The 24,820-nt window shown below is 33.7% G+C and overlaps 2 protein-coding genes across 2 annotated transcripts; one reads left to right on the top strand and one right to left on the bottom strand.

Annotated features, from left to right (window-relative positions):
• Window positions 1-1,994: 1,994 nt before the first annotated feature.
• LOC120262825 lies at window positions 1,995-2,747 on the bottom strand. Its single transcript, XM_039270721.1, has 2 exons — window positions 2,289-2,747; window positions 1,995-2,181 (listed from the first exon to the last, which is right to left on the bottom strand). The coding sequence occupies exons 1-2, from the start codon at window positions 2,728-2,730 to the stop codon at window positions 2,153-2,155; spliced, it is 471 nt and encodes a 156-aa protein (XP_039126655.1). The 5' UTR covers window positions 2,731-2,747; the 3' UTR covers window positions 1,995-2,152.
• An 11,465-nt stretch (window positions 2,748-14,212) lies between these two features.
• Window positions 14,213-19,445, top strand: LOC120262814 (ATP-dependent RNA helicase fal1). The gene is given in 8 exon segments (XM_039270709.1): window positions 14,213-14,346; window positions 14,454-14,502; window positions 14,577-14,714; window positions 17,068-17,229; window positions 17,231-17,302; window positions 18,819-18,858; window positions 18,939-19,036; window positions 19,115-19,445. Coding segments are annotated over 8 exon segments (657 nt in total). The 5' UTR covers window positions 14,213-14,266; the 3' UTR covers window positions 19,133-19,445.
• Window positions 19,446-24,820: the final 5,375 nt, after the last annotated feature.

Genomic DNA, 24,820 nt, shown 5'->3' with positions numbered 1-24,820 from the left:
AAAATATGTACTTACTCCCACTGAACTTGTGATACACACAATCCTCAACAGTGTTCACCTCAAAGCCAAATGAGAGAACAATATGATGGAACTTTTGATACCATTGTCGGGAAGCCTGTTTAAGCCCATAGATAGATTTCTTAAGTTTGCAAACCATTTGATTGGTCTCCCCAGTGACTAATCCCTCCGGCTGCATCATATAAATGGTCTCCTCAATGTCTCCATTAAGAAAAGCCGTCTTTACATCCATCTGATGTAGCTCAAGATCCAAATATGCCACAAGTGCCATAATGGTCCTAAAAGAGTCTTTTTGACGTAAAGCAGAGAAAAAGTCTCTTTGTAATCGATGCCCTCCCTCTGAGTAAATCCTTTCGCAACTAGACGCGCCTTATACCTTTCAACATTGCCTTGTGAATTCCTTTTGGTCTTAAAGACCCATTTACATCCAATAGGTTTCACACCTTCCGGCAATGGGATAAGGTCCCAAACGTCATTGTCCTTCATGGATTGGATTTCCTCACCCATAGCTTCGATCCATTTATGAGAGTTTGAGCCATTAATTGCCTCACTAAAGGTAACTGGATCGTTTTCCATTGAGTCAATATATCCTTCATGTTCATGGAGAAATACCAAATAGTCATCCGAAATTGGATTTCTTCTTACTCTCGTGGACCTCCTTAGAGGCACTGGTTCTTCTTGAATTTGAGGTTGAATGTCTTGTTCCTCACCAATAATTGGTTGAGTACCCTCTTCTTGATGGGTAGAAATAATATCATCTCTGTCATGTACCGAATGTTGCGTTTGAATGACAACAGGAAACGAAACCTGACTGTGATCCTTAGCAACAACAGAGAAAGATGTATCCAAATCCTCCTCAAAGACAAAATCATCACTTCGATTCTCTTCCCCAACCTCAACATCCTTAAAAAACCGGGCATTTCCCGTTTCGAAAAAGGTTCTTGATGTAGGATTATAAAACTTAAAGCCTCTTGATTTTTCAGAGTACCCTACAAAATAGCTACTTATTGTCCTTGCATCCAGTTTTCTTTCATTAGGCCTATAAGGCCTTGCCTCAGCTGGACAACCCCAAACTTTTAAATGCCTTAGGATAGGCTTCTTGCCAGTCCATAATTCATAAGGGGTCTTCTTAGTAGCCTTAGTTGGAACTCTATTTAGGAGATAGACTCACGGGTCTTTAATGCTTCACCCCAGAGAGAGTTAGGTAATGTTGTATGAGTAATCATACATCTTACCATATCTTTAAGGGTTCTGTTTCGCCTCTCTGCCACACCATTCATGCTAGGACAACCTGGCATGGTGTATTGAGGAACGATTCCACACTCCTCTAGGTATTGAGCAAAAGGGCCCGAACGTTGTCTCGCTTTCGATCCATCGCTACTCTATCGTAGTATTCACCACCACGATCGGATCCGACGGCCTTTTATATTCTTGCCTAATTGATTTTCAACTCGCCTTAAAATGACTTAAAAAGTCCAAGGCCTCTCGATTTCTCATGTAACAAGTAGAGATAACCATAACGAGAGTAGTCATCAATGAACGTAATGAAATACCGTTGACCGTTCCAAGATGTCATAGGGAAAGGTCCACAAATATCGGTATGTATAAGTTCTAAAACTTCTTTACTTCTCTTGGCCCCCACTTTCCTTTTGTTTGTAGTCTTTCCTTTAATGCATTTAATGCACACACTATTGTTGGTTTTGTCAATTACATCAATAATTCCATCTCTTACAAGCCTATCAATTCTCTTTTCAGAGATATGACCCAAACGCTTGTGCCATAATGAGTAGAATTTTCATTTTGTAATCTACGCTTTTATTCCTTTTAGTTTTCAGATTATAGGGATTCATTGTTTGTATTAACCATATCAAGCAAATAAAGATTATCACTTTCACTTAATGTACTGGTTCCAACCAACATCGAATTAAAATAAAGAACGCATCTTTTATTACCAAATGAACAAAAATAACCTTCTTTGTCTAAAACTGATATAGAAACTAAATTCCGTCTGAAGGACGGTACAATGAATGTGTTATTCAATTCTAAATAAAAACCAGTACGAAGTAACAATCTAAAAGTCCCTACGCCTACGACTTCTGCCTTTCCAGTCACCATATAGATGTATCTTTCACCATCACTCGGAGTTCGGCAGTTCAGGCAACCCTGCATTGATACACTTATGTGAGTTGTAGCAGCTGAATCCAACCACCAAGTATATCTAGGAACTGAAACCAAATTAACTTCAGTACAAACTTGAGCAAAAAACATACCTTTCTTTACGCGCCAAGCGCGATACTTAGGGCAGTCTTTCTTTACATGAGAAGCCTTCTTGCAGAAGAAGCATTTCAACTCTTTATGCTCTTTTTCAGGGCCTTTGGTCTTCTTACACGATTTTGGTGCCGCAGCTTTATCGTATTTCCTCTTCTTTTGAGGGCCTGAGTTAGAAGATGCCAAATGCGCACTCTCAACTTTATGCTGTTTCGTTCTATCTTCCTCCTGTACCAAATGTGAGATGAGCTCATTCAATGTCCACTTATCCTTCTGACAGTTATAGCTCACTTCAAACTGACTGAATCGAGGAGGGAGGGAAATCAAAACCAAATGCACCAGAACATCTTCTGGCAATTCAATTTTTAAGCCTTTCAATTTCCCAGCTAGATGAAACATGTCGAGAACGTACTCACGTATGTTCCCATCATCCTTATACCGCATAGAGACAAGTTTCCTTAGGACAACACTCATCTCCGCCTTATCACTTCTTACGAAGCGTTCCTTAAGGGTGTCAAGAAAGTGCCTAACATCATTTTCCTCAAACTTAGTGTCCAGAAAAGTCTCCGGGATTGTATTCTTTATGATCATCAAACCAATGCGATTAGACCTCTCCCACATCTCAAAAACTCTCCTATCCTCAAGAGAGCTTTGATCTGTAAGAGGTGCAAGACGTGGTTCTCTTAATGCATGATCTAGATCCATACATCCCAAAACAAGTGTCACCTTGTTTTTCCAAGTCTTAAAGTTTGTGCCGCTAAGCACAGAAACACCACTGAGTGTAGCAGACACATTGCCAACACTCATGATATCAACTGTTCATAGAGCAATTAACAAAAATCAACTCACAATTAAATAACCAAAAATATAATAATCAAGCATATAAATAACAACCACCCATCTTCAAGTCAATTGTTGTGACATTAAACCTAGTCTTTGGACAGAGATTCAATCCACTAGTAATCAACTTGTTGCGGTAATCAAGTTTTATAGTAAAATCTAGTCAAGTATGAAGTCTTCCTTTGGGCCGACTAAATACTCACAATAGACACTTAATAACTATAAACAACTTATTATCACATGTGCAAACAAATCTCGCTGGGACAACGGTCTTCCTTTGAGCCGACATGTTGTTCTGCATGAGCATAAGCATGCACTAATACCATGATTATTCACAAACAAAAAAGTTTCCACAACGAGGTCACTTTGGTGACATGCTGTTTCTACCAATTGTAGTAAATACCCAAGAAAGCTATAAAAGCAACTCTAAGTTGTTATTTCCTAATGATTATTAAAGCCAACTTTATAATTATGAATTAAAAATTAAATTCATAATAATTAAAGTAAAATCCAAATATTATCCTAATCAAAATCAAAGTAACATAACTAATCAATTATACTCAAGAGCTTTGATTATGATAATAATCATCAAGATTATAATAATAATAATAATTCTAAACATGTCTTAAAACTCCATAAACATGTGTGCCATATATAAATTAATTCATCTCCACTGTGAAATAATTAATATATATAATATTAAAATAAATATTGAAATTCGTGAAAGAATCCATCTTACACACAGAATGAAATATTTCAATTCATCATGGACGGTTTTCAACTTATATTATAATTCAAAAAATCTATCATGCACGTTTTTCGGAAACAATATGATTATGCTGTCCACGGTTTTCGATGTAGTAGATTTATACAAATTAGAATGAACATGTAAACAAGCACTTGGTTTTTCTGGATTAGTGCATATATATATATATATATATATAAACACCCAATCTATATATGACGATAATTGTATCACCATAAAAATTCAGGACTGAAAACATGCATAATAAATAAATATCTATATGCATGCATATTATTCAATAAATTCAAGATTTAATTAAAATAAATCCCAAACAATTCCAAAACAAGATGGCTCTGGTACCACTTGATGGATCTAATGGGTATAAACCCTAATTTATAACCCTGGATCTTCTTGCTTGGAGATTGCTTAGGAACAAAGAAAGTGGCGGAAGCGTACCTGCACTTGAATCCATTGATTATGACGAAAGTGATTGGGTCTTGTGGTTCTTCTCACTGATCACACGCAGAGAGGGGAGATGGGAACCCTAATTCAGAAAACCTAATTCTGAATCTCAAATCGTTGCGTGCTCAGTCAGGGACCACACCCTATTTATAAGAAATTCTTTATGAGGCTAATTACAAATCTGCCCATCATAGATTTGACAATTTTACCCCAAGAAATTCTACACAACATATGATTAATGTGTATATTCACACATTTAAAATCAGATAATTAGGACCAAATTCAAACTTGAATCAGATCACAATTTGGGTCCATTCAAAACTTGAATATAATAAGATATACACAATTATAAACATTAGTTGTGTACGTCTACACAACTTATGCACATAGGTCCTTATATCCCTACATAATGTGTGGTCCACAACCCAACATCATGGTCATGAGTAAGTTCATGTTGGTAACGATAATATAGTTCCTATTGCCAATGTAAAAAATCTTTCGTCTACACACTGTCCAAAGATTTTTTAGCTTCATAATGTTCTTCATGTTTCCCAAATTTCTCAATCTCTTCTTTCTACATATTAATTTGTTAAATGTCTTCTTTGAATTCGATCCCTTTCATTTTTATGTGAAGGATCATAACACAAAGGGTTTTTTGACAGCCTAATTAATAAACATGGCATGTACTATCTATCATCTCTCTCCTTCTCACGAGTTGTTCACCTTATAACTAAAGCTTTCTCTTCAATCTAGCACAACCATCTTGGCGACCACATTTTTGTGAAACTTGAGGTGAAACATGGCCATATTTTTTTGTGAAGCAAGCCCGTGCTTCGGCTATTCCAGGCATGATTTGAGGGCATTTTGGTCTTTTGTAAATGCTAAACCCTCTTTACCTCTCTTCTTTCTCATTTCCTTTCATTTCTGTTGAGATTTCTTTGGATGAGGAGAGTTTGTCTTGGATGATCCCCTTCTTCTTGGAAGATTGAAGCCTCATTCTTCTTTCTTTGGATCAAGAGATAAGCACTTTTCTTTCTTCTTGTTTCTTCCCTTGTTTTCTACTTGGTTGTGAGTTTAGCATGTCGGATCCAAGGGTTGTGGTTGAACTTCTATGCTTAATTCTTGTTCTCTCTCTCTCTCTCTCTCTCTCTCTCTCTCTCTCTCTCTCTCTTCTTGTTGGTTGATGTAGAATTTGTGAGAAGTGTTTGTAGATCCTTTCCCCTTCAAGATTGTTGTAACCTAGAACCGTTGTTACTGTAGCACTAGTAAATCTCGCTTGAATTTCTAGTTTCTTTGGTTTGGATTGAAGCCAAGGCCCTTAGGAACTCTTTGGAAACCCTTGAACCTAGTTTTGAGCCAACCCTAGGCCTCAATTAAGGATGCTTATTTCATTCTTTTGCTTACTTTTTTTTTTAGTTTTGGGGGTGTGTGTGTGTGTGTGTGTGTGGTTGTGCTTGATTAGGTGGTGAGAGCTAGGTTCGATGCTAGGAACCGGCGGAGGAGTAGCTTTCTCGGTGGGAATTTTCTCGCCTAAGTTGTGAGTGGGTAATGTGATTTCACAATTCTAGTAGAATGCTATCTAAATATATTTATGGTTTAATTTAAAAGCAATTCTTGGTTTATCATATTAAACTGATGATTTGATCAATTTGGAAGGAGTTTTCTATGCTTTTAGTTTTATAAACAAAACTCTTGATGTTTGATGACAATGCTTATGACTATGTTGGTATATCAGGTTTGAAATGAATTATGAAACTTTATACACATATTATACTTTTGGCTTTGGTTTATATGGAAATGATATTTATTTCTGATATGTGAATATTTGTCCTGGATAATGATCTAGTGATATGATTTATATGGATTGTATTATTGATACACCTACAGGATGGTTTTGATGGTGATGGGGTTGTAACCAACCTGCCGTAGTAGGAGATCCCCACAGCCAGCCTATAGAGGTGGCGGGAGGACCCAGTTTTAATTGTCCATTTCAGGTGGTGCATAGAGCCTTGATTGGATGTGCATCGCGAGTCTAGAGTCACCACACGGACCCAGTGGGTCAACATTAAGGGCATGAGGACCTTGATGGCTCTAAACTCAGTCTTGGTAATGGCTAAAGTTTAGGAAGGCTTTCTAGACCACTGATCGCTTGATCGAGATGCAAATATGGTATTTGAGAAATTCATGTTTTCCTATGATGACCTCTTTGAGATGTGATCTCGCGTATACTCTTGAAAAGAAAATGGATTTGATGATGATTTTTATGTTGTAATATTTTTAAAACTCATATTATGCTCAAGTATGATTTTTGAATGTGAAAACACTCATTTGAGACAAAAGAATCCTTATTGTTATCTATGGTTCTCATATACACATATATGTTGTTACACATGCTAAATTATTCGAGATCTATATTTTTTTATTGTAAAATGTTTGGTTATTGACAATTCATCGACTTTGTTTTTATATTTTCTTAGAACTATGCTAATGCATTCACTAAATGACATTAGTTACTCACCCTCTCCTTCCACTTTCAGGCTTTAGCTTTTAGGAGGCATTGTCACAAGGTGGAGTGTTGTGCATCCTACTATTTATCTTTCTGTATTTACAGTCTTATGTATGTTATCCTTGAGCATGAACACATCATATAACAAACATGGATCCCCTAGTGTGCTTGACTCTCTATATATATTACTTGAATATTGTCTATCTTTTTAAAAAAACTTTGATAGTATTTGAAACTAATATGTTTCTTTGAACTCTATCATCATGTTATTATAATGTTTCTTTTGTTGTGCTACCTTTGTGTTCCATGCTTTGTATATTCTGAACTTGTAAATTGTGTTCAGTCATGTTTCATCTAGGGAATTGTTAGCCATGCGGTGACTCGAGGGTTGACTGGTGTGGGTGTCCCTTCTCGGGTTGTCACGTGTCAGTCCTGCGGGGTTGGGCGTGACATTTGCCAAGTGTAAGATTGAGTGATCAACTCTCTCTCTCTCTCTTACCATACTAATTGAGGTGAGTGATTTGTCCATATTAAAAATAAGTAAATAAATAAATAAACAACAACAACAACAACTAGGGTAAAGGGGTCACGCTCACGCTAAGGACTTCAATATATATGGTTTATTACTTCATTTGGTTTTCTTCTAAAATAAATAAAAATTAGCCCCTAATTTCCTTTTTTAGTAATACACTACACACACACACACATATACATATACTAATTTCTATTCAAAAACATTTTTATGAATCATTTTGTTTGATTGAATAAAAAATTCTTCCAAGAATAAAACCAAATTTACATGATCATTCCAACTCGGAAAAATTTAATAAATCAGTAAGCTGCATATAATTAAAAACGATAAAGAAAATATTAAAAATATAAATCATTAAATTTTGTGTAATATCTCAATAATTCAACTGATTAACTAATCGATTGGTTTAATTTAAGATATATTTAATAATCAAACTAAACACATTTTAAAATCAAGAAGTGAAAAGCAAATACAATCAATGTAAATAGACTGTATATTCTCATCAGCAAAGAATTTAGAAGGGAAGATATTTGGGCATACAATTAAGAATTGCATCTCATTATGAGTATAAAGTGTTTGGTTTCCTTCACATTCAATAACCTGTTTCTAAACATAAGTATTTTCCCTTAAGTTTGTTTAGCGAATCCCACCCACGTGAAAGAATGTGGAGCGTGCTTGCCCATCCAAGCAACATTAAATATATGGCTTTCTTTTTTTTTTTATAATTAATCACAGGTTTTGTGCGTTAACACCCCACTTAAGCTTCAGGTGCTAGGACTGTACCTATTACTAGTTATAATCTATTAGTAACTATAACATTAACACTAGAATTTTATGATTTACTAATACGTATCCTTTAAATTTGGAATGCGTGAACTCATGAAGTAAAATACCTATTTGAATCTATTAACTATTTTTTTAATCAATAATTATTGTTATCTATTCCAACTCCTCAAGCTCATCATACTTTTTCAAAATAAATAGATAAATAAAAAAATGAAAAATAGATAAATATCTTATTATGGTGAATCTCTTATTGATTTATAATATTTTGTGTTTATCTATTATTAATATATAATCACGTTTGTTGTATTACATAATAATAATTGGTATATATATATATTATACATATAGATTCATTGCAACAGTAAGCTATAATTATATACATTAAAATAGTATATATTTTATAACCTATATAGAGTTCTGATTTGGATAAGTACGAATGATTTAATGAATTTTGATAATTCAAATCCAAATTTGGCAAAAAGTTTTTTTAAAAGTAAAATATTTCCTCTAAAATTAAATCAATTCATTACTAACAAAAAAATCAAAAAAACAAAGATTATTATATGGTGCTATTTTAATAGCATCATTTTATCTCATTCACTTTAAAAATAGATAACTTTAAAAAAACCCATAAAATTGTTGAATAATTTGGAGAGAGCGGAGGACATATCATCGGCTCGGAGAGGCCACTAGAAACAGTTGAACTCAGATGACCAACTACCATTGAGGAACGGAGAAATTATAGCTATCCAAGGTGATGATGACGGACACCAACTATGAATAAACATAAATCATAAATTATTACAAAATATATATTTTTTTATGAATAATAAATCGAAAATAAACAATTTAATCATTAATAATTTCATTTAATAATAATTAATGTATTATTAATTATTAATAACAATCTAGCACCTTTTCCTACACAAGAGGAGGCAAATCGGAGCGGGAGGGGACGTGAATCTGGCGGACTGCGTCACTGAGTCACCGTTGGACAAGAAGCCACTGTAACAAGAGTCATCAGAGAAGCTCGACGTAGAGGCGAAGGATCTCCATCACAACCACGGCGACCCTGCCTTCACCATTATTAGTGGCCAGTTGGATCAAACCGCTAAGACCTTATCAATGGTTCTAAATTTACACGAAAAACAATAAGGGGAAAACAAATTAGGGAAAAAACATCCTTGCCTCGATCAAAAGGAGCCGGTGATCGGTAGGTAATCATTGCCGCAGTGGTGGCATTCAGCCGCTTGGATGGATGAGAACGAAAGCGGTTCTAAAGAGGTTTTATAATGGAGTGTTCAGATTCAGGGTTTAAGATTATTGCAATAATTTGAGTGGGAGAGAAATTATTGGTTGGTTCAATAGGAAATTATTTGGGTGGCGGGACTTCTATTTCTCAGTAATATATGGTTGATTTCCCATGGATATGATATGTGAACCTATTAAGGGCTTGCTTGTTTGGAGGTTTTGTAAGGTAGGGTTTTAGATCAACCCATGTTTGGATGCAAGGTTAAATGGGGGTCAAGGTATGTGAGGGTTAAATGGAGGGTTGGAAATCCTTTATTTAATTCCAATTCTCAACCATCTAAAATGGGGAGTTTTGGAGGTTTTCATATTTTACAAGACTGAAATGCCTTAATGAATTTGAATAATTACATCCATGCCCTATAAAAAAGTTTAGGTTTTGGTTGTTCCAGGAGAGCATTGGATCTGCGAGATTGTTGTCGGGGTTGCAGTGGATTTTGCTTGTCATCAGCTCAAAGGTATTGTCTTCCTCATTGTCGTCAGTTCTTCTTCTTCTTCTTCTTCTTCTTCTTCTTCTTCTTCTTCTTCTTTTTCTTCTTCTTCAACTGGAAACAAATAATATAAATACTACAAACTCAATATTTTTTTACCAAAAAAAGTCACTGGAATTGCCATTCGACTAAATCAATTTACCCTATTTGCAAGTAGATACCAAATCAATTTTTTACCACTCAACCTTGTAATCATAAACATGTTTGTAAATATCATGTCTAATAAGAAACCATAGATCCTGATTGTTTTGAAGACAATCTCAACAATGGTCAATAAAAATTACAAGAAGAAAATTAACATCCAACTAAAAGATAGACAAACAAATCAAAGCCTAGTTTGCTAAGAAAAAGTGCTCCGAAATCTATTCTAGAGCATTAGATAGAGAATAATACTAACTAGGTGCACAAAAATTAGTGATGTTGTTAGTCATGAACATTTCAGCATCTTGATATCTCACCGCTCACATCCTCACTGTTTAACAATCTACAAAGCCATGTATTAGCTTAACAGGTAACAAAACAATAACTTTGATAAACAACTACCTATCCAATCAAAAGTATAGCATAGAATAGCAATCAAATTTCACCACAAATGAAAATCTTTTGCAACTATTTTCCCATTTCATTTTGCTTGGTTCATGGTTCGGTGGCGTCTACGATGTCATTGCGCTATTTGTTAGACAATTTCTAAACATCTTTGTGAACAAATTAGCTACACAACAAAAATTGAGTATATATATATATATATATAACCACCTTCTAATTAGTTGGGATCGAGGGAATAACCCATGAACATGTTATATGCCTTTATATTGGACACAAACTTGTATTCCTTGATTAAACAAATACAAACAAGGGTAAGTCTTAAAATTGTAATAGTTAGAAGCTATGGGAAGAGCAAAATATGGAGAAATCATAATAATCCAAATAGATAATTACAGCTTTGAACAAAAGTAATACCATGCTTAAGATCTCAATGAAAATAACCACAATGATGCATGTAAGCAAATACGAAATATAACATATCATTCTCTTTGATGTCCTCTTCCAGTTTGACAATATTAGGATGGTTCATTCATCATAGAGACTAGATAACATTGAGATTTCTTAGCAGAAGGCATCACATGATATATAACTAGAAAATAACATAAGATATAACAACTAACTTCACCTCTTGAAGAGTCATACACTCCTTCCCAACAAAAGTATTTTATTTTCATCTTCTTAATTACGACCTATATGAATCCAATAGTTACAAAAATGTCAGAATACATTTTTAGAAACACATGATTAATCTCATTGCATAAATGCTTACAATTTCACCACTTTATTTGTTTATGGTGCGAACATTGATAATTAGTTTGCTATCATTTTTAGAAACCTCCTTATACCGTATATTATTACATATATAAATGATGTTGTTACATATATGCATGCGAACATTGATAATTAATTTGGCATCATTTTTTTCCTTCTTTTTTTTTGCAAATATTTATATTTAATTTTAATTAGATGGCCAATAAAAGAAAGGTTGTTGGACAATCCTTTTATAAAATTTCAACTGTTGCACCATTTAACGGCAATTCAAGTTATAATTCCAGTAATTAGTTAGATTGTAAGGTGCAAGAAAGAACGTAAATATGTTAGCAATCAAATTACCTGTGAATTACGGCTTCAAGGAGACCAAGCAAGAGATGAACTAATGTCACATTTGCTTACAAGTGATCTATATCATAACATGATAAGAATGAGACCTAGAGCTTTCCTAGGATTATGTGAAAATATTAGTTAAAGACGGAGGTCTCCAACCAACAAGCAATGGGAAACAGAGTTGGTGGAACCTTTCCTACACACGCATTAGAGTAAATGAACTGAAAAGTAAATTTTTGGACAAGCCAATAGACAAACGAAAAAAAGCCCAAAACCACATGTAAAATTATAAAGCGAGCATTTATAAAGTGCTACAACATTTTCAAGAATGAAATAAGTGGATTCGCATGGAATCCAACTACAAAAATGTGGAAAGTTGAGCCAGAAGTATGTCAACATTTAATTGAGGTAGGTTTCTTTGAAATAATGGTGAAATTTGTTTTAATGTAAATTTGTTAACAACATTGTTTCATATATAGGCCAAACTAGAAGTTGCTCAATGGATGAATAAAAGAGTTAGAAATTATGAGAAGATGGTTCAACTATATGGATAGGACATGGCAATTGGGCAACAAGCTAAAATTGCATAAAAAATGAGATGACGAAGGATGCAAAATGAAAAAAATACATCGGGAAACACAATAGATGGAATTGAATTGTTGGTTTCCCAAAACAATGTGAACTTAGAGAATTTGGGGTGAAAATGAAAATATAGTTGAACATAACATCGAAAGAGGAAGTTGAAGCATCACCAACGGATACAAATCATCAATCACAATTTCAAGCTCCAAGTTCATCTAGGTCGAAGAAGACCAAAGGATCTGAGAATCATGATAACAACTTTGAGAAGTTGTTTACAGTGATTGGGACAATAACTGATGTTATTCTTTAATCAACCAATATGTTAGTTGAAGCATCTACCACTAATCCTATGAAGGATTATGACGTGTGGGGATATGCTTAAAGATTTAAGGCTCTCACATTCTATTCTGAGCAAAGCTTACATGTTCATCATTAAAGATCCCAAGTTGTTAGAAGGTAGATGTCCAACCGAGGAATGTAAGCCTTTATTGTTGAATTGGTTGGGTTATGGCGATGACCCACATGAATGAAGTGAAAGGTTAACATCCTCTTTCATTACAAACATTGAATAATTTGGAGTATATTTATGTAAGCTTATGCATGCTTTGGTTATTTTTGGAGGTTAAACAAAATATTGGGGGCATGTATATTGGCTTGCATTTGCATCCTACAAGGTTTGGTGTTTGATATGTGTTTTTATATATTGTTCATGATTAAATAAATTTTATAAATATGTTTTTCTTATGCATAGGGGCACTAAACATGGAGGAAAACATGGAGGACAAGCTGTACAAGGCTACCCAAAAGCAACAAGCAGATAGAACTTTTTCAAATATGTTACTTATAAACAATGTTACTTTTTGGAGATGGTATTGAAATATGTTTGCAAGTTTTTGGAGAAGTTGTTTATGTTGAAGTTGTTTGAGCTTCAACTTTGGAATGCTAATGTGTTGTAAGAATCCGGTAGATGTTTTTTATTTGATTATTAAGACAAAATTAGTGATGTCTATGGGGTCATGTTTCTTTGTTGAAAATGACTATGCTTCATTTTTTCCCTTTTTACTTTGGTTTTTTTATATATATAAATCATGCTTCATAATTGTTTTGGTTTTTTACATCCACTTAAGAAAAATAGTGAAATTATATTATTGTTGTTGTTGTTGTCTCTTATTGGTTTGTGTTTTTCTCCTTTGTTTTGCTATGGAGAGTGTTGTATTATTGATGGTTGCAACCAATTTTTTCATTTTTTTGTCATGTTGGTGCATGTTTTTCATTTTTTACGATGTTTAATTTTGTAGAGTTTTTATGAGTATGTTTTGTAAAGCCATAATATATATAGGTTTTTTTGAAAAAAATAATAAAAATATTGTAAATTGTCAAATAAGAACATTTAATTTAAAAAATAACATTATTTGTGTAAAATTAGCATAAACTACAATTTATAACTTCAAAGGTATTTTATTAATATTAATATAAAACCTTACATTATATTATATTCAATCGAAACATTAGAAGATTTGATAACCTCATTTACCTTATCTTGACCCAAATAGGGTATAACTTAAAACTTTTTTTTACTTACCTTACTCTGCTCTACCCTACTTTACAAAACTCTCATTCACCTCATTCAAGCAAATCCTTACCAAATGTCCACCCAAGGCCAAAGTTTAGAAAAAAAAATTTATAGTGGATAGTGATATGTTAACCAATTAGAAATTATCAAATGACCTCTCAGAATAAAAGTTTGAAATAGAAAATTTTTAGGGTTAAGAAGGAAAAAAATTTATAATAGATAGTGACATATTAACTAATAAAAAGTTACCAAATGGACGTTCAAAATAAAAGTTTGGAAAATAAAAAAATTTTTAAAAAGATAGAATTAAGAGTAAGTATATATAATCGATAAGACGGTACTGTTGATGGGCCAACGCGATCCGTTTCGTTGCATGTCTTCACAGCCCACAGAGAATGGCCTTTGCCCGGGCTGCACGGCCCAGAAAGGCACTCTAGCTATCCTTTCCTCTGGCGCCACCACTCCTCTCCCCTAATTGCAACCAAGGTCGAACGCAGCGTGAGCAATGGCGACCGATTCCCCAGAGTCCCTCCCATCCCCTTCCCCTCCCCCTCCCTCCTCTTTCTCCTCCATCCCCCATTTCAGGTATCTTCTCTTCTTCTCCTCACTCCCTTATCTACTGATTTTTCACTTACCAGTTACCCAATGCTCTTCTTCTTCTTCTTCTTCTTCTTCTTCTTCTTCTTCTCCAGCCCAGCGCGCCATTACTACGTCGCCGTCGATCGCCTCCGCTTCAAGATGGTATCTTTATCCACAAATGGATCTATTTCTCTGTTCTTTATCTTCAAATCATGTGCAAGCAATATGGTTTGCAGGACACTCTTGTGGATTTGCTGGGCGTGGCTGGAAGGCGCCCGTTCCTGCCGATGGTGGTCTGTTGTAGCTCCAGGGATGAGCTTGATGCCGTTTGCTCTTCTGTCTCTGGTCTCAGTTTCATCTCTCTCTCATCATTGGTAATTGCTTCAAATTTTTGTCTTTTTTGATAACTTCTTTTGTTCCAAGTTCTTGTCTTTAAAGTTGGTGAAATATCAATTTCAAATAGTGTTTGGTGCTAATGCTATGAACATTAGGATTTCTGTTTTTCTTTTTAGAAATGGAAAATTCTTGCCTGTGATATGTTTGTCGAAATGACTGGTTTTTTTTATTTCATCTTCAAGAATTGAGTTTAATGAAGTCTTGTATGTTCTTGAGAGTTGGCAGTTATATATATATATATATATATATATATATATTCAAGTCGCCTTTCAATGTAGAATCTGGGCTTTTATTCTTGTTTTGTGTTCAAAGAATTCTGTTATGCCTATATTGGTTCAGTTGGATAGGTTGCCATTGTGTCTTGAAGATTCTGAGCATCATATGTTATGATACTATTATGTTTTCATGTTGATTGTACTTCTTTTCTGTGAAAGGATGTTTGGGTAAGTCTTTACAATCATAAACTCAAGTGTTACATCTATTTGGAAATTTCTCTATTATCATTTGATGAAGATAGTACTGTGCCTCACCATCTGTTCACTTCACTCTGTCAATTGTGGCCAATCTATGTTCTTAAGGATTGGTTTTGTTTACCTTTTGGGAATTCCAGGAGGATGGGCTCCTGACTTTGTGCAAATGACCAAAATTTAATTTAAGTTATAAGGTTCAATTTGGGATAGTATGCCAAACTTGAATTGTCATTTGCAAATTGTAAAATATATGATAAAACAGTTTGGTTCTTCATTTACTTGCGTTATCTATCAAAGTTTGCAGTTTCAAGTAATGTTCACATTTCCACTGGTTTAGAACTTGTCATGAACTTGTCATTTAATTTTGTGTCATCATATCCTTGTGTGAAGAAATCAATGATTGATCTATTAGCAACTTCTCTCAAGTAACCCTTCTGAAGGTCACTAAGCTAATGTTTCAAGGCTTGGGTTCTAATAGTTCTCGAAAAGCTTCATATCAGGTTTTTTCATTAATTTATATTATGCATTCATCAACTGGTTTGGCTCTTTTGAATTACTAAACAAATGACCAAGTTAGTTTAAAAAGAAAAGAAAAAGACACTGCAGTGAGAAAGAAAGTGTTAAATTATCTGTCACATCCAATATTCACCAAAAGTCAAGTATGGTTTAGAGCCATCCGAGCATTTTTACATTCTATATTCAGTTAATTTTTTTTTTTATAAAATTCATGTGTTAAATATGTCCTACAAATATATACTTTAGAAAATTTGCTGTCATTATGCTGCCTTAAGATTGTGATGCTGTACTATACAAGAGGAAATTTTTATGTAGTAGAAAACAGAAACATAAGCCAAACAATCCAGCTTTCAAACACCACTTCATGACATCAAGAGAACATCCATGAATCCTGGAAGCTTATATGAGAATGTAAATTTTATTTTAGTGTTCTCGGTCTTTGTCCAAGAGTCAAAGATTACTAGTTTATTCACTTATCAGCTGTAAGTATTTTTATACCAATCACTCTTGATATCATGTATATTGTGCATTGATTTGCATGTGGAGACTGTAGAATAATTTATCAAAGGCACACTTAATTGTATATATGTTGATTATGTCAGTGATTTGTCTACCATGGCATTTCATTTTATGTGAACCCAACTTGGCTGGAGCATTTGTGCAGACTGATAAATGGCTTACACTATCAAAATCATTGGTTAAAACTGTATTTGTCCTAAGTTTTATGGTCAATTAAATTAATTGTGTATCTTATTTTATGGTGATCAGAACTTAGGTCATGTAGCAAAACTTTCTAATCAGCTTGCAGCTCATCCATGGGATACCACATTCCTCCAACAATGTTTAATATGAAATTTCAGTTAATCCTTAAATATTGTGATATCTTAAGATGTTATGATGCCCATTTACTATTAAATCTTTCTAAGGTATAACTTGAAAGTTGAAACATGGCGGTATGCTTTATCATGGGGTTTGGTGCCCTGTTTTAAGTGAATTCTCAGGGGGCACTTCCACTGAAGTAAAGTTTTCATAGTTGAATGATCTGAACTATGTTCCATCTTCATAGAAACACAACTTCAGAATTTTCTGAACGTAATCTATATAACTCAGTTTAAGCTTAAGTGCTGTTCCTTTGTAAATTTTTCAAAATTTCCTTTCATCTCTATTCTTGTTATGCCACTGCAAATTTCTGAGGCATTTAAAAGTTTAAAGTTGAAACATGGTATTTGATTCTTGTATTACTATGAACTCCAGAGCGTACTTGATCCTTGATTGTCCTTGTTGTTTGGTAACATGATATTGTCTTCTATTGAGGGTTATTTTAAATTGCCCTTGTTGTGTGCAGTACAGTGACCAGGCAGAATCTGAACGCACTTCAATACTAGAGAAGTTCCGTCAGTCGACTATGGAGTGGAGCCAGCATTTTGGTGCTGGCTTTGGAAATGTCCTTGACATAGGAGATGTGGCACAGAAGTCTTCTATGATAGTGGTAACAGATGCCTGCTTGCCCTGTTACAACTTCAGGAGAACCACCAATTTCAGCTCGAATTCTAATAAATTACGAGTTACCATCAAGGAAGGTCAATTCATATACCCTGATTTAACCAATTAATTTGCTGTCCTATCTAATTATGAATTTTAATCTTTTGTGAAATTTTCATGTAAATTTGTATGATGCTATAGCTTTTTTGTCTCTATCTTTTCGTGAAACTTTATATAATCCCACTACTATCTGTCAGTGTAACCAATAATCCCATGTCAGTTGCATAGTAAGTTTGAAATTGAATATGTTTCTGGATCTCTCGTCCTATCCATGTAATATCTGTCAGTTTTTTGGACGTATTACGTGGCCAACAATATCTCAAGAGAATCTGAAATTCTACTAGAAATACTATAGTGCTGACTGCATAATCTACCTTTGTCTTTAAGCCTCTATGAATACTTACCCTCATTGGTCCTGTTCAATCCGGTCATGTATGTAATATCTGCTTTCTCGTGAATCATAAATTTGCCTTGTTTATCATGCCCTGATGTATTGGTGTTCGTGTTGCTTTGTGGGTTGGCAAAAAGTACTCCAAGAATCATTCTAGGGGACCCAAAGGTCCTCTCATCTGCAGCAACTGCTGATCAGCTTGACAATTTATGATACAATCGGTTTAACTTCCTTTTGAGATAGGTACCACTATTAGATGATTGAAATTTTTTTTCTACTTGAGCTGATTTTATTGCGTATTATACGCTTGCCAAAATCTGCTTGTTGCATTGAATCTGACTGTCTATTATCAATTTATCATATGCACACAGTTAACAATGTGAACCATCCTTCTGCATAGAAATTTGCAAATTTGCTGTTAATAATTTAATTTGCTTGCTTTTTTACTTCAGAAACGCCAAATTTTATGGACTAAACCCACTCTTAAGTATTCTTAAGTCTACGAAGGCGATGAAAATATTTATTTTTATTTGATTGATTCTATTCTTGTTATCATCGTTTCATTTTATTTTTAATGGAACTAAAGCTAATCTGTTAGATGGTGAATGTAAGGCAACAACCCTGAGTTTTTGCCTGTGTACCTTGACTGCTTGTTTCTTTTGTTTGATGTAATTATTTTGAATGAACTTGAATTGATGCTAACTTGGAAATAAGGTTCGCTCCTAACAAATTAATTGGTAAAATTGATACTACTCAATGGTGAAAACTCTAGATTCAACAACCACCATATGATTGTTTGCTGTGATTGTTGAGAATCTTGAGATTATGCTTGCCAGATAGAAAAGAGCATTAATGTTGTTTAGTTTGAATCTTATACTCTATTTTTCCTCTAGGTAAAGGGAAACATATTTCATACCTGAGTTGATAAGTTATGAAATCAATAGTGTATATGACGTCTTTCTAATAGATTTAACATGATTTATGAATTTGAATAACAAAACCTAGGGAATCTCATTTACGTTATCCGAAAGATGACACATCCAATGTAGCCAATCCTCTTTCATGTAGGATGGATGATAATTTCATTGTGGCAAATGCACACAAGGAATATGTTCCATATGATATGATCCAGTTTCATTTTTTTTTTTTTTTTAAATTTTCAGGAGACTTACTTAAGGCGCATGTCAACCTGTTTAGCACCAGGTCTTCATCGCTATCCTTTCTCACTCCAATATTTGTTTTCAAATTCTGATATTTATGAATGTGCCATTGTACAACAACAGATGGAATTGTGATCAACATGGTTGTGGGAGGTGAAGTAGTGACCTTAAGAGGCATTGAAGAAGCAAGTGGCCTTATCATTGCCGAGATGCCTATAAACGTAATATTAAATTTCTTTTTCGATTCATTGTATCGCTAATTGCCAACTGTTTCTGATGTTCTCTTCTTCATTTTGCAGATTTCTGAGATCTTGTAGCAATATCATTCTTGTTTAATGAAGAAAGGACGGTCTCCATCCTTGAAGACCCTGTGAATTTAAGGAATTCAAACTAGATGGTAGATAAATTTTAAGATTACTTTTTAAGTATCAACAGTGAGATAAAATATGTATTTGATGCCAGAACCTGAACTTTAAAATTAGGGAATTGTTATGCGAAAGTCTGACTTGTGAGCAAAAATAAATTAAGTAGCTGTTACACTCATATAATTGTATAGATTTATGTGGATTTTCATTTCCATTCACATCAAAGTGGGAAGGAATGATATCAATCGACACTCAGATCTGGATATGTTTTTTTGTGCTTATTGGCATTTGGTTAGGCCAAGGTTCTGGGTAGGGCTGCATTTGAGCCGAGCCGTTATGAGCAGCTCGGTGTTCGGCTTGATAAGAGCTCATTCGTGTTCAGATCATATTGAAAACGAGCCAAGCTTGAGTTTCATTTTCAAGCTCGATTAATAAATAAGCCAAGCTTGAGTAGCGGAAAGCTCGGCTCGTTTTGGCTCGCAAACAAGCTCATGAACAAACTCGTTTATAGGCTCGTTTCTGAGCTCGTTTATATATATAAATATATGTGTGTGTGTGTATTACATTAATATAGATATACATTCCATCATTAAGGTGTATATGTTACTATGTCATTGTTGTTGTTGTTATTATTATTATTATTATTATTATTATTATTATTATTATTATATGAGTCATATACTTGTAAATTGTAATATTTAATTAATAAAAAATAGATCTATATCGTAACGATATGTATAAACATACAATAATGAGTAACAACTTAGATTAATAAGCATCTAAGTTGTTACTCATTATTGTATGTTTATACATATTGTTATATGATATAAATCAATTTCTTATTAATTAAATATTATTATATTAAGTTTCTATTTATTATTTGGCTATTCCGTTTAGAGTATTACATTCTATATTGTACGTCCATAACCCTCTTGTATTGTTTATGTTTTTGTATTGTTCTTCTATGCATATCAAAGAGACCTATATAGTTATAAATAAATTAGTTTTTGTAGACAATGAATATAGTGAATTAACAAATACTCCCTCTGTTCCTTTTTATATGTCATATTTATCTAATTCACACTTATTAAAAAAAAATTAGTTAAAGTTAATTGCCTGTATTTTATAAAAAATTTCATTACTTTCTAAAACTATCTCTATTTAAAACTCTACTAAGTAGAGCATATGATTTAATGCTTAATTGATTGTGACTTATTGAAAATTGTACAAGTACATTAAATTAAAAGGTAAATTTGGAAAAAATTAGTTAATGCTGTGCAAAATTTCTAATATGACAAATAAAAAGGAACAAAGACGAGCTCTAAAACATGACAAGTAAAAAGAAACCGAGGGAGTAGATCATATCCCGTAAATAATAATAATAATAATAATAATAATAATAATAATAATAATAATAATTGATATTTGTATGGGATGTCATTATAATATTAAAGATTATTTAAATGAGATATGACTAACATATTGATTATATGGAGTATGATGTATGCGCCCTGACGATACATGACCACGTCACATACGGGAGTCTGAGGCCACAAGGTCCTTAGTGGGGCTTTTCCAGGGGCAACTCCTTTGGAAGAAGAATTTTATTAAGACCCTGGCCTATATGGAAATTTTTAATTTGTTTTACAAAGAAATCCAAATAAATACAAAAATAGAACTAACCCTAAAAACATGTCATTCTTTTCTTATCCCTTCTCAACCTAAGCCACCGCCACACCACCCACCCACGAGTAGAAGGAGGACACTCACGGCAATGCACAGCATGTCGCTGTTATATGTGAGTATCGATCCATGATCACGACCGAGCTCTCCAACATATGTGCTGGAATTTTGAGGCTCTTGGACTTGTCGTCGGTGCCTTTTGCCTCTAGGTCGGATTCAGAGGTCTTCTACTTGAAGATGAAGGGGGATTATCATCGGTATCTCACGGAGTTCAAGACGGGCTCTAATCGGAAAGACGCCGCTGAGAACACTCTCTCCACTCACAAGGCCGTTCAAGTTTGTGATCAAATCTATCAGATCGGGTCTGGGATGGTTTATAATCCTTCATCAATCTCTTGATCTTCTTGATTTTGCTGTTTTTATCTTTAATTATTTAATTCCTTAATGCGGTTTTCCCTCTTTGAATGAAGGTATGGATTGATGTTAGGGTTTGGGATTGACATCATGAGTCGATATGATATGATGATGTCTGTCGCATGATGGTGGTGATTTTTTTAGTTTAGAGCATGGCATGCTTGGGCTTTCACTGGAAAGAAACCTTGATCTGCTATGGTTTGTGCTATGGATATTGGCTCTATTTGTTTGTCTTCAAAATCTGGAGTCTTGGCAATGAAATTAATGTGTTATGATTTGATATTTTTTGCTAATGTGTTTTGTTCTTGTAGGATATTGTAGTGCAAGAGCTACCGCCAACACATCTCAATTGGCAATTTTTCATATACTCATCATATGCACTTTTTCACATTCAATAGTGCACATCTCATAAAATAAAATTATTTGTACCTTCACATACTCAACATATGCACATTTTCACATTCAATAGTGCAAATCTCATACTTCAAAATAAATTCACTTATTTGCAGTATATCAACTACTGCAGTGGTTTGCTTCTAAATAATTTGATCAAAAGACACTATGTTAGGAACAACCTTTAATGTGCTCATTGGAATCTTTTCCTTCACCATTCTTTCTAATTGAGCAAGGTAACCATTTTTGAACCCATTTTCGGCTCAGCCACATTGGATTTGTAGATAGCTCAACTAAAGCATCAAGCAGGGTTTTATCTTCCTCTATAGTCCAATAGTGTTTGCTTTGACTCCTACCCCTGGATTGTGAATCTGCATCCATACTAAACAACAAAAAAAAAAGAGAAAAAGAAAACACATAATACGTAGAAGTAGCATACGATCATTGTGCAATATATCCGAAGATGATTAAGCCTCGTCATATTATCAAAATTTAAGTTGACAATAATGCATGTGTAAATTAATAAATACATTTTGAAGCAATGGAACAAGTGTTAATTGCCCATACATAATAACATCCATCATGTCAAAAAAATACTCATAACTTTGTATACATGAAGCTAAACATGGAATACTAAATGATTGATAAAATCAGCATATCAATTGAAAAGCATTCATATACTAATCATATTAGCAAACTCGAACCAAAGCTCAATTACAGGTTTGAACACAACATTCATATACTTCAAATGCATACCTCAACATTTCTCAAAACCTCATTTATTAATTAACACTAAAATAAAATCATTTCTTTAAAGAAAAAGTTAAATTAGAGGATCTTTTGCCATATATATAGCCCAAAACCAGGAATCATTAAATTTAACAAGGCAAATCCCACAAGAAATTTCTTTTGCTACTCAGTCAACAATGCTTCTAATGGATGACATAAAAATAAATAAATAAAGAAACCCTAATGACCTCTAGTCTTTTAAAGCCTTTTATACAGAATTCTCTAAAAATTCTATTTCACCCAAGTTCATTGAAATCTTATGACATCAAGGAGCAGAATAATTAAAACTTACAAGCATAAAGATGTTCATAGTTGAATACTCTCACACAAGTGAGTTAAAATAGGTTCAAATTTTTATTGCTTGGGGACAAAATCTACACAAGAACATTGAAACTAATTGAAGATGGAAATGACTAGAAAGAGAAGAAAACTTTTTTTTTAAACAAAATCTCATAAACATCAAACAATTATATTCTCAACAAAGAATAACAAATTGAATAGAAAACCTAAAATTCCAATTAACACAAAATCAAAATTTTTATAGCAAAACTTTGCTCAAACCTAGAATTATCAAAGTCATTCATTCCTATTTCCTTTATTCTCTCCAAACTCTTCTTCAAACATCTACTCCCATCACCATTAATTACCAAAAAAATAAAAAAAGAACCTCCAATTTATCTCAATAGAACTAAAATCCCACTCGTGAATGCATCAACACCCACCCAAAACAACAAAGAATATATTAAAAAAACATATTAAAAAAAGAAAAAAATTCTAAAATTCTTCCACTATGCATCATGTAATCATGCAAATCAAAAAGGAAATATAATTTTTCACGGGAACATCATCAAGATTAAAACTTAGAATTACAAAGCTTGCATAAACACTGATCAAGACATTCAGAAATTCAAGGACAAACACAAGATTCAACCAAACAATATCACAATCCAAAAAAAAAAATGACATCTCAAGGGCATCTAAAGCAAAACCCTTATGCCAATAATTTCATACAAAAACAAACAAGATCCGAAGCATATAGATCTAGAAAAAAAAAGGAAAAGGAATGAGATGGAAGAGTACCTTGCAGTGAGTGGCTAAGGATCGCTATCAAGTAGGACGGATGACAAAGAAATCCTGACGAAAGGGCTTTCGTGTAAGAGCGAGAAGAAGCAAGCTGCGGGGCGGCAAAGTTGGGAGTCCGACGCTGCGTCGTGCAGGGGCGGCGAAGTTGGGATGAGGAACGGTGCAGGGGTTAAGCACGATGAAGGTTTCCCAAATGAAAATATTTTATATATAAGAACATATTAGTCATTTTCACATCCAGTATTGCCCAATCGATCTAGTTATGTGGTGATTGGGAATCCCTCACATGAATGAGTCTCACTCCCTCCACACTACTCTCCCACTCCCATTGATGCATTCCCAAACAAGGGTTTATACCCAATCCCCCCTCACTCCAAATCCACTCTTGACAACCAAACACCCTTGAGCTTCTATAGTATGTCTCTTATGTCTCTGGTTCTATATATTTATCATTGGTTCATGACTTATATATCTACTGTTGTGCTTGCTCTTTTGATAAATTGGATGATTATTTGTTTAAGATTCCCATAAATAGTTACATATTTGCATCTGTATCGATTAGGTGCAATTCAATGGGAATTGATACTGACAAGGCGTTTCAATTCCATTCCTTACATACCTTGTAACTTACAATTATTACAACCAGACCCTTTGTTTGGGTTTATCTCAAATACTCTTGGTTGGTAATTTATTTAAGACAGAATTAGATTGGTTGAGAGCTTATTATGGGATTCAAAGAAAAGCAAAAGTAAGTAAAAATAATATGTTTTTTTCTATTTTTTAAGTTAATTATATGTAAGACCATTTTTAATGATTTTTACATTCGGTAGGAGAAGAAGAAAATCCTTGAATTTCCTTTGAAATGGAGTCATATTTGACAAAAAGAAAATTAGCAATCAATATTGGTAAGAGTACTTCATTTTGTTTGTAATTTTACATTTTGTACTTGTGAATAACAATATTTTTTTCTCTTTTTGTTTTTAGATAATTATGTTTTTTTGGTCAATATGCTTGGACTTGTGAGTCTGTTTGGAGTATGAGAAGTTTGTTTAGAAGGAAGGCTCAAGTGTTCTTATGCTTTGTTCTTATTTGATTATGGACAAAATCCTTGATATTTCAATATGGACAAATGATACTTTTGTTGTTGTTGCTTCATGACTTGTATTAGATAATATGTTGTTGTTTATCTCAAGATTATGTTTGAATTTGTCATTTCATATTTACAATTTCTTGATTGCAATTGATGATTTATTTTAATCTAAAAATTGCATAGGTATA

The sequence above is a fragment of the Dioscorea cayenensis genome, chromosome 6 (genome assembly GCF_009730915.1).
Source record: "Dioscorea cayenensis subsp. rotundata cultivar TDr96_F1 chromosome 6, TDr96_F1_v2_PseudoChromosome.rev07_lg8_w22 25.fasta, whole genome shotgun sequence".
NCBI lineage: Eukaryota > Viridiplantae > Streptophyta > Magnoliopsida > Dioscoreales > Dioscoreaceae > Dioscorea > Dioscorea cayenensis.
The sequence above is the reverse complement of the archived record's forward strand: the minus strand, read 5'-3'. Positions and strand labels throughout refer to the sequence as shown.